This window comes from Cucumis sativus, chromosome 3, assembly GCF_000004075.3.
Source record: "Cucumis sativus cultivar 9930 chromosome 3, Cucumber_9930_V3, whole genome shotgun sequence".
NCBI lineage: Eukaryota > Viridiplantae > Streptophyta > Magnoliopsida > Cucurbitales > Cucurbitaceae > Cucumis > Cucumis sativus.
Genome location: NC_026657.2, coordinates 16,032,305 through 16,043,347, shown reverse-complemented (window position 1 = coordinate 16,043,347; position 11,043 = coordinate 16,032,305). Strand labels below are relative to the sequence as shown.

At 35.8% G+C, this 11,043-nt stretch overlaps 1 protein-coding gene across 4 annotated transcripts in view; it reads left to right on the top strand.

Annotated features, from left to right (window-relative positions):
- Nucleotides 1–11,043, top strand: part of LOC101209706 (transportin-3) — a 69,183-nt gene that overhangs the window by 44,016 nt on the left and 14,124 nt on the right. For 3 of the 4 annotated variants that reach the window (XM_011653039.2, XM_011653042.2, XM_031883204.1), the window contains 7 exons: nt 2,170–2,305; nt 2,586–2,735; nt 5,155–5,240; nt 9,190–9,377; nt 9,453–9,545; nt 10,210–10,397; nt 10,518–10,629. In XM_011653039.2, coding sequence (XP_011651341.1) covers nt 2,170–2,305; nt 2,586–2,735; nt 5,155–5,240; nt 9,190–9,377; nt 9,453–9,545; nt 10,210–10,397; nt 10,518–10,629 — 953 coding nt within the window. The remainder of the gene's footprint in view (nt 1–2,169; nt 2,306–2,585; nt 2,736–5,154; nt 5,241–9,189; nt 9,378–9,452; nt 9,546–10,209; nt 10,398–10,517; nt 10,630–11,043) is intronic. The other variant, XM_031883203.1, reaches the window with a different exon arrangement.

The window sequence follows — 11,043 nt, the reverse complement described above, 5'->3', positions numbered from 1 at the left end:
ATGGACATAAATAGCAAGCACTTTAAAATTATTCTTTGATTCTGATATCATTTTCAATCCTTTGTCTGCGGAAAGTGCTTTACTTGATTTGGATCAAGGTGAGGTGGAAGATTTTGTTGAATACATGGGGAAATCGCAAGTTTGTTGCCATTTTCATTTAAAACTTGAAAAGTGGAACATGCAGTTACATGGTCGTTCAAAAGTAGTGAAGGGCTTTGGCAGGTGGATTTGAATTAAAAACTTACCCTTAGACTAGTGGAGTCGGCAAACCTTTGAAGCTCTTGTGTCTTATGTCGGTGGTCTAGTATCTATTGCAAATGAAACATTGAATGTTGTTAATGTTGTTGAAGCAAAAATTCAAGTTCAAAAACATGTATGTTGTTTTATACCATCTACTATAGACATCTCAGATGAAAAAAAAGGTAACATTTTTCTGAATTTTGGATATATTGAATGTTTGGAACCTACGATCAAAGTTCAAGGTGCTTTATTTATAAAAGATATCCAACTCAATTGACTTGACCCGTTTAAAGCATGTTTTGTTGGACGAAGCGTTTGATTCTTCCGGTTCCGTTACAAATCAAAACCAAAACAAGGATGAACTAAAGAGCAGAACAACTCAAAATTTAATAGAAACAACAAACCCTAAGCACAAAAGGTAATTTCAAATAACTTCACACCCTGAGTCGATTTTGATGATAACAAATGCACAAACCAGCCAGAAAACAAAAATCGAGACGACCCAACCAATGGAAACCAAAACGGAGCTTCACGCGTGGAAACAGAACACTCTCTTCTGACGGTGCGTGATGTGTCCGACAAACTTCGGTGGATGGTAGTGGCACTCCTCCTAAGATGGGCAACGTCAACAAACAACCACTCGGAGTTGACCTAAACTTAAACCCTAATGGAGAGCAAAGCCATCAAGCAAATATTTCCAAACCTTAGATTCTCTGATACCATGGACTATGTACTTTTGGAAAATATAATGATCTTATTCTTTAATCAGACTGAAGATACATACATATAGACAACTACAATATAAACAAATATTATAACAACCACCACCATTATCTGTCGAACAAAGAGGACAAACTAAAGGCAAGAGAAAGTTACTTGGAAGCTTTCTTTGCACAGTCTTTGAGCTATTGAGTGCCTAAAAAATCATAACCCAAACAATGAACTCTTTGTGGACATCCCCTTTTTTATGTTTTATTCGGGATATGATGCTTGGCGCTAAAGGGGTTTCAACCTAGCTGAGACGTCCTTGTGCGTCTCATGGTCCATCTAGGACTCCCTTGATTCATCTTCTTTATTGCTTTCATTGTTAACTCTCTTGTATTTTGAGTTCTTATTAATAAAGAAGTTGTCTCTAATTCAAACTAGAAAAAAACTCTTCTTGGACAACATGATTTCCACAAAGCATTATACTACTTATTACTATTACTATTATTTTCGAAAAGGGGACGGGCAGCTTGATACAGCTTATTAACCGTTGGAGGAGATGCAACCAAATCCTTCAAAAGAGAGTTAACTGAAAATGAACCTGACGCCTCCAATTTTCAGCTTCTAGAATCCCTTCTATTGACCACTCTTTAGTCGTTATGAGAGTTAGTAACAGAGGTAGACAGGGAGTTGTTTTTTAGCTGTTGGGGAGTTAATGCAATTCTTTGGTCACTTGGTGCCTGTGAATAGTAGCTCTCTAAGTTGTAAAATAATATTCAATTGATAAAAGATTATCATTACACCCCTACTCATATGCTCTAATATCATTCATCACACTGAGCTCCTTAAGTCCCTCGATTCATGGTGTTTTTGTGTTATTATATTATTATTATTTGGAAACTATGTTTTTATGTTTATAACCAATCGTCATTTATATGCTAATGATATTCTCAATAAACACCTATTGGTACTTTTTCATATTCCATGACTGCTTCCTTGTTGACCTATGACTTCATGGCTTGGATCATATCGAACCATTCATCTATAGAAATATGATCACGTTGGGCTGAAGTTTATTGTTTGCACGATTGTAGTATATAATCTATCATCTATTGATGCAATGCTCGTTCCAACTGTATTCATCTTCTTTATTATCAATAAGAAGTAAATTTATTTATTTTTGAATTCTAGTTTTTCCCTTTTATATTGATCTTCTGTTTTCAGATTATTTCTTGCTACTGGGATCACAGAATCTGTCTGTTCACATGCTTGTGCCTTTGCCCTCCGTAAAATTTGTGAAGATGCAACTGCTGTAATCTTTGAACTGCCAAATTTGGAAATTTTGATTTGGATTGGAGAGGTAATATTCCTTGATTATTGTTACAAGTCAGCTAAATTTGAACGAAAATGAATATTGTGCAATCCTTAGTGACTGATGTTATAGATGAAACTAAGAGTTAAATTCAGCACACAATATTGTTTGATGTTATAATAAACATTTCTCATTAAATGTAATATGTGATGTTTTGAAACTTTATTGCCATTGAGACAATATGAAAACAATATAGATTTATGTTATTGCTAGTCCTGTTTGTATAATGATCTCTTGGACTAAGTGTAACTAGCCTTCGGTTTCCTAGAGTCTGGAGAAGTTACATTTACCTTTGGAGGACGAGGAAGAAGTAGTGAGTGCTGTAAGTTTGATTCTTGGTTCAGTTCCTAATAAAGAACTGAAGAGCAACTTGTTGGCTAGATTGCTTTCGTCAAGCTATGAAGCAATTGAGAAACTAGTAAGTTTCCACTTATAACTATTTTGATATTAATGTTTTCTCATTTCTTGGTATATTGTAGGTCTGTTTGGAGATTTCTTTCTGACAAATGAATTTTTCAAATAACAATAGACATCTTGCAAGTGTCACTTGGCCTCAGTCTTAACCAATATCCACCCCATTTCTCAAGATTTAACCTGATAAGGTCCTGTTTCAATAAAGATAAAAGGAGAGGGATGGGATTAAAAAGGAGGTAGCAGATTAGGTGAGGTTTTCTACTTATCAAAATCGACAGCAAGTCACTGAGAAGTTTTCCAATGAATTTGAATAACCAAAGAGGAATATATTTACAACCTTCCCTGCAACACACGTAGTTTTTCTTTACTTTGTATTGTACTCTTTTCTTTTTCTTTTTTTGAATGGAAACAAGATTGGTCATTGAATAAATGAAAGGAGGTTACTGCTCAAAATACAAGGAGACAATACAAAACAAGAACTTCCCAAGTACAGTTAGAGCAGTACATAAACAAGATTACAAAATTCTGCAAATAGAGTTGAAAAAGTGTTCCAAAATTAAGAAGCTTTAATTTTGGCAGCTTTAAAGTGGTGAAGCTAGGGATGATGCTTGAAAATTTGTTTGATCCCGAGAGAAATAACACTACTAAGAGGAATTACCTTAAGCTTCTTAACTCTGTTTAAGGCCGATGCTTGAACATTCACTCAATTGTGTGGAAGCCGAAAGGGAAAAGAATTTGATGCTTCAAGCTAGAGATTTTGCAACTTGATCGGAGGCAAGATGGTGAAGAAATTGATACTCATAAAGTCAAACTCATTGTTCAAGGTGATGGGAGGCGCCATCAAACTTTGCCGGCTTGTTTTGTGTTTCTTGCAACCAATTTCAAAATGTGACCTACCCTTTCATATTACCAATTCATTTGAGAAGCATCTCGATCAGGATATAGATTCTCCTTTCAGTGTCAGCAGAGAATAATTAGCGGGTTTTCCAAGTGATTTTGATTATAAGTTTAATACAGAGATAGAAGGGGCTGACCTTTCTGCAGTATTTGAAGAAACTGTCATCCCTCCTATTCAAGTTTCTATTAGAACAAAGAGTGATTCATCCTCAGTATCAAAAATGTATCTCTAAACTTCTTGGATATTCGTTAGGTGTTATATAAACCGGGCCTTGAGAATAAAGCTGCAGATGCTATGTATCTCTAAACTTCTTGAATATTCGTTTGAGGTGTTACATAAACCGGGCCGTGAGAATAAAGCTGCAGATGCTTTGTCAAGAGTACCACCTGTGGTGCATTTGAATCAGTTGACTGCCCCAAATATACTTGATACTGTTGTTATCAAAGAAGTAGGAAATGATGAAAAATTGCAGAAGATCAGAGAAGAATTGGAAGAGAAGGGAGAGGGTCAAGAAACCAAGTTCTCATTGAAGCAGTATACTGATGTACAAAGACCGGATGGTGATATCGAAATCTTCCAAGTTGATTCCTTCAATCTTACATACTTACCATGATTCTGTTTTTGGAGGACATTTGGGGTTCCTGCGAACTTATAAAAGACTAACTGGAGAATTATATTGGGAGGGAATGAAACAGGATGTTAAGAGATATTGTGAGGAGTGCATTATATGCCAACGAAATAAGATGTTAGCACTATCTCCAGCTAGGTTGTTGACGCCCTTAGAAGTACCTGGTAGAGTGTGGGAAGACAGATCAATCCTCACTTAAATGTTCCAAATATTCGTGTATTCTATCACAAGAACACACAAGAACAAAATTCTACATTCTAGAATTTCCAGATTTCATTCATCCGAATTCTTTCTTTAAAATATAGAAATTACAACCCTATTTATACTAATTAAAATATGAAATGAAAGGTCACAATATTTAATTTTATACCCTTTCAACTACCATAATAAATGAAAGCACATAAATACATAATTCCTTAAACATCTAATTTTATGACTTTTGAGTTGCCCAAATAACTCTTCAACTTCCAATCATTGCATCTCTTCAACTTCTTCATTTGATTCAATTCCGATTTCTTGATTCATATCATTCTCCTCTTCTTCACAATTCCGATTTCTTGATTCATATGTATTGGCAAGTTAGGTCTAATTTACATCTACACCTCAACTTGAGGGGGAGTCTTGAAAATAATTGTACTAAGGGTATTTGTGTAACTTTATACCCTTGTTTATTTCCTTTTTTGTCAACGCTAATTATGGCCTATAAATATTCCATCTCTTGTATTCTTTTGGTAATAAGAAAAATATACAAAAAAACTCATATCGTGGTTTTTTCTTGCTAAACTAGGGTTTTACATGTATACACGGTGTTATTTTCTCTTCTTCTTTAATTAATTTTTATAATATGAATTCTATGTAATCATTGATAAATTAAAAGAAGTGTGTTTCATTTTTCAGGTTGATGAAGATAATGCACTATCTTTGAGACAAAATCCGGCTACTTACACAAAAATCTTAACCTCTGCTGTGAGAGGCCTGTATAGGTATCGTGATTAAATAGTTTGTCCCAAGGGTATATTCTTTTCCGTGTGTTTAAGAGCTGTTTTCTTATATATGTTTATAGCTTTATTTTGGTTTCCGTATATGTTTTTTTTTAAAAGGAGATGAAGTTCGTCTCCTTTATCATTAATAAAGAAGTTCATCTGATCCGGAGGAGGAATCTTGAGGGAATTATTAGAAAACCATCTAGCATAATCCAGTTTTTCGACAAACTTATCCAGCATTTAGCAAAATAATTTCCAACTTGCTTCTCACTAACTAAGCACACTCTGATATTGAAGAGACCCCCTGAATATGGCCATTGTTCACAGCTCAGTATCCAACCCAACTTAGCTTCAAGCTTTGAAATTCTCAATCTCTCTCCTTTGTCCTCTTTCCTTCCAGTTGCCAGTGATTTCATCCAAATATGTAGGTAGTCAGCTGCAAAGTCCTTGAGTCTCATTATTGTAATTGGAAAGAGGGAAATTGGATTCACGTTGAAGATGTGGAAGCTTGCAGAATCTTGTCAGTCTTCGGATTTTATCTAGAATTGTTGTTGAAGGCAGTCTCAGAATTATTAAGAGAGCCAGAGGACAAGTCCTTTCAAAAACTGGGTGAAGTAGATAGAGGTAGATTGAAAGTTTCGAAATTTAAAACAAAGACTGGCTAGGTGTTATTATGTGACTTTTCGCCTTCATCAGGAGGGCATTCTCATATAAGGGTGTGCTCAGGGGAAAACAGACAGGAATGGAGATCCTTTCTAAATATGCTGGACAATTTCTGTTCTAGGGAGGAATATGTCAAATGGTTTTCTAGAAATCACTTGAAGTACATTCCCATTATTATGGAAAGCAACCCAAGTTATGCAAAAAAAAGTCGAACCAGAAAAGGGCAATGCTTCTGTCCCAAAAAAAAACTTCAGGAGAATGCAGTAGTCCCGTAGTGCTGGCCGATACAAAAGTAGTAGAGGTTTCCCCTTGTTCTTCCTTAGGTTTGAATATCGGAAAGCAGAAGCAATGGGTAATTAGGAATTCTGAAGTTATCCCTACCAGTTTTGAAATCCTCTGGATCGTTACTTAGCTCTTTGCCTTCGACAATTGGAGAAAAATTCGAAAAATGTTAGAAAACTATTTACAAGCAGAGATAGTTATTAATCCTTTATTCGATGAGAATCTCATTAGTTTTGACCGAGGCTTGATAAGGAATCTCATCAATAATGAAGGGAAATGGCAGACGATATAATTGAGGAGGGCATTCAAAAGATGGGACAAACACAAACACAATCGGCCGCTCACCATGAAAGGCTATGGAGGATGGCTCAAAATCAAGAACCTCCCTTTGGATTACTGGAGCAGTCACCTTTGAGGTTATTGGGGATTATTTTGGAGGACTTCAAAGCATTGCTGTGGATACTTTAATCTTACCAACTATAGAGAAGCTAGGATTCAAGTTAAGCAAAATCTTTGTGGATTTGTACCCTCCACTATTGACATTATTGATTATAAAAGGGGAAACATTTTTTTTAAACTCTGGTGATTTCTAATGTTTGAATCCTCCCTTTCCTATAGGTGGTACTCTTATGATTAATGATTTTAAAAATCCATTTACTTGTTAAGAATTAGGGAGACTTTGCAAGATGAAGATTCAAACCTCTCCGTTTTTCCCTGGTTTTAAATGTCCTGAAATCCACTTTCGCACATCTACACATAGCAAGAGATCCATTTGCAGTTTTGGAACACCTTCAGGAACCCTTATCGGCACTGGAGAAGATGAAAGAAGCAAGAAATCAAGCCGAAACTGACTTAATTGCATTGGAAACCGAAAAGTCATCTTTATTGGGTTTTGTAAATCCCGTTAAGAGCAGCTGTCTGGTTGGTTTTGTGGACCACGCCAAGTCGGATTCCCCTTTTAAAAACCGGTATTTGAAGGGTCATAAAGAGAAAAGGAAAACAGAAAGGCACCTTTAATTAATAGCATGGGTAATTATGAGTTTAGTTCTGGAACTAATGCTGCCAACCCATTGGATTCTTTTCAGAAGCACAACGATCTCCCTCTCAAAAATCCTCAATCAGATGCTGCAGTCCAAAGTTTTCTCTAGGAAGCAGATGTCATTCATCAACTCCTGGACTGCTCTCCTAAAGTCTAACTCGATTGGGACTTGTTCTCTCAAAGCCCCTATTTTGGATCCCCACCGGAAACATAAACTCAAGCCCTCCCTTTCTAAAGATAACCCTGACCTCTTGGAGGTGTGTACTTCCAAAGTCCAAGCCTTTGATTCTCTCAACAGGTCAGTAATGGATTCTTCTGCTCCAAAAATTTTCAATTACTCGAGTTTCATGGACCCTAACACAGGTAACATTATTATGAGGTTCTGCTTGTCATTCTGTTGTCTCCATCAAGAAGCAGGCAGAATTGGAGATAGACTCACCCTTCAGTGTTAGTAGTGAAGAGTCAACGGGCTTGAGGTGTTCTTCTGATCATAAGGTTGATACGGAGATTGAAGGGATGGATTTAAACGTTCTATTCGAAGCTGATTGTGCCCCACTGGACGATGCCTCTTGGTCCTCCCCGCTAAAATCTTTAGATTTTCTGAAGGAGTTAGTGTCCATAGTCAAAGGTTGTGGTATTATTCTGGTCTGAGCAATTTAGGAAGTATTTTTGTCATTGCAATTTTGTTACTGCCACCAATGAAGGAATCCAAAATGGAAAGATTTAATAATGCTTTTATTAAAACATTTTGGAACTCTAGTGGATTCGGTAGGATTTTCTGGGGGTTGCTTACCATGTGGGTTAGAAGCAGGATTTTGGTAGTGGAAACCACTAAAGGGAGGTTCTCTCTCTCAATCAATTGCTTCATGATTTGCATAAAGAGTTACTGGGTTACAAACGTGGCTGGAGCTATTATCCCTTGCAGCATGTTGGGCTTAGGCCTGGTGTTAGGAGAGGACTTTAATCTCATTAGATGGGTCCATGAACGCTTTTCTTCAAACAGAAACAGCGTATCTTTCTGATGCTCTTTAAGTTGGGAGTTTAATGACTATTCCTTTCAAGATCTATGGTTAAACTGGGCTGTCTTCCTCCAAGTTTTATGATTAATCTGCTGCTGATTCTCCTGCACCTTTCACATTCCCAAGATATGGTTTTGGAAAATCAGTCTTTTCTGTTTTTGGTTCATTGCATGTATTGTTTTTATTTCCTTCAGTTTTATTTTTTACTATTTTGGGTGTTTCGCACTGCTGTAATTTCTGTACTTGGACTATTTTTGGTCTTTGGATTTTCGTTAGGTTACAATGTTGGCGCTAGTATAGATACGCCTTATGATCCCTTCCTCTATCCCCTCTCTTTTTAGGCTTCTCTGTTATTCTCATTGTATAATTTTCTTGTACTTTGAGTTTTACCTTAATAAAGAAGCTTGTCTCTGTTTTAAAAAAAGAAAAGACAAGATACGAGTTGTAGTACTAGCAATCAAAATTGAAAGACCACAAAGCACAATTATTTAGCCTTTGTATTGGACTCTCTTCTACTCTTTTGTTCTTGGTTTGCTAGACAGTTTTTGGTTCTTATTGTAGGTGATGAGAGTGCTAAGGGGGTGTAACCTAGTTGAGATTACTAGGTGCACTCATTAATCCTTTTTTCTTTTCATTGTATCCTTATTCACTTTGTAATGTCTCACTTCATTATCCAATTTCTCACTCCTAAACTATTATCTAACACACCAATAATGTTGAATTTCCTTTTCTCTTGTATTATTAATTTACCGAACACACCAATACCTTATTTGTTGTTGGTCTTTCAATATATAAAATGTCCTTGTATTTGGTTCAATAATGTAGAGGAATAATATTACATTATTTTTACTTCCTTTTTAAGTTGGTATCTGAGCAGAAATAACATTTTCCTCTATGACATAATGTTTTCTACTCAAACCTTTATGTCTGGTTTGTTTGATTTCAGGATGGGAACTGTATTTAGCCATCTAGCCACATCTTTATCAACTGAGCCTACTCTCGATGATCCTATGTTTTCTTTGCTGATAGTTTTCTGGCCAATGCTAGAGAAACTTTTAAGGTGTGAACACATGGAGAATGGTAATCTCTCTGCAGCTGCTTGTCGTGCTCTATCTTTAGCCATTCAGTCTTCAGGTTTGCTGGTTTACCTTTTGATTACTTTTGTTTTGGTCTTCTACTATACCCATCCGTTTAATGTTTAATATCCAGGTCAACATTTTGTTACATTGCTGCCGAAAGTTTTAGATTGCCTATCGACAAATTTTGTTTTGTTCCATGGTCATGAATGTTACATCAAAACAGGTACATTATTTTTATCTTTATTGCAGTTATTAACTTCATTTGATGATGTGGGAAAGTGTGATGTAGCATGATCTGCAGTGGTTTTATACACTTTAGTTGAGTTAGCTGTTTTAGTTTGCAGTTAGCTAGGTATATATCTTTTTTATTTTTAACCAGAAATATCTTTTCATTGATATTGTGTAAATGAACAAGTGTTCAAGGAATTCAAAGTACCATTGGGAGCAAAAAAGAAAAATATAAATAGAAAATATCGCCAAATAGATTAGCCATGGAAAGTAGATTTATAGTTCAACAGAAAAATACAACCAAATATTTATCTGTTGATTAGTTTTTTGGTTAATTCATTCAACCTCCAAACATAGTGCATCAATCTCTTGAATGCATATGCTTTTGGATTTTAATAAAAAAAAATTCATCATTTTTAATCCCTTGTATGCATATCCTTCATATCTTATCGTTTCTTTTTCTGTGGGCTGTAACCTGCTTGAGTTAGAATATTGTTATCTTGGTTAAGCTTGTGAAAGATACAATTTATTTTCTTCCATCGACTTGATTATGATTTTCTTAAAAATGTTTTCATTGAGGCACTCTCCCTTATTAATTTGTGGAGACATATAGGTAGTGCTTTTACTGACCAACTATTTTAATAAATTATCATTGGCAGCTTCAGTTATTGTTGAAGAATATGGCCATCAAGAAAAATTTGGACATTTGTTTATCACCACTTTTGAAAGGTTTACTTATGCAGCTTCCGTAAGTGCTATTAATTCTTCCTACATATGTGACCAAGAACCTGATCTAGTGGAGGCTTACACAAATTTTGCATCAATTTTTCTCCGATGCTCTCATAAGGTTATTCTTTTAGTTCCATTATTATTTTCCTTCCTCCGTTAATATTATATGTTTGGTCTCATTTGTCCTTTAGAGGAAAAGAAAATTGAATGGTTGTTTGATTTCTGTACTATATTCCAGGAAATATTAGCTGCAGCTGGTTCTCTTTTGGAGGTTTCATTCCAGAAGGCTGCTATATGTTGCACTGCCATGCATCGTGGGGCAGCGTTAGCAGCAATGTCATACCTATCTTGTAAGTGCTGTGCATTGCTTCTTTTCCAGCCACTCCATGAGAATATAATTGTGTCATCACAATGGAATAGAAAATGCAAATGATAGCGGGCAATGCAGCTATCATCTTACAGATTTACAGTTCAAATGTCAGTGACCAATATTTTTTATGGCTAGTGCCTGGTTGCATGCTTGTCCTTTTCTATGGGAGTGGCTGATGTGTCCAATTCACATAAGTGAAAACTCACAGTAACCCAATGATCAATCTAGCACAATTCGAAAATGTCATGTAGAGTTTAGCTACTGGAGCAACGATTTCCTAGTCATCAATCTCATTAAATTCAGTAAATCCTCCCTCAACACGGCAAAACGGGCTTAACCTTTAATTTTCAGTGCTCTCATCGGCCTTATCCTTTACTGTAAAAGTTAACATGCA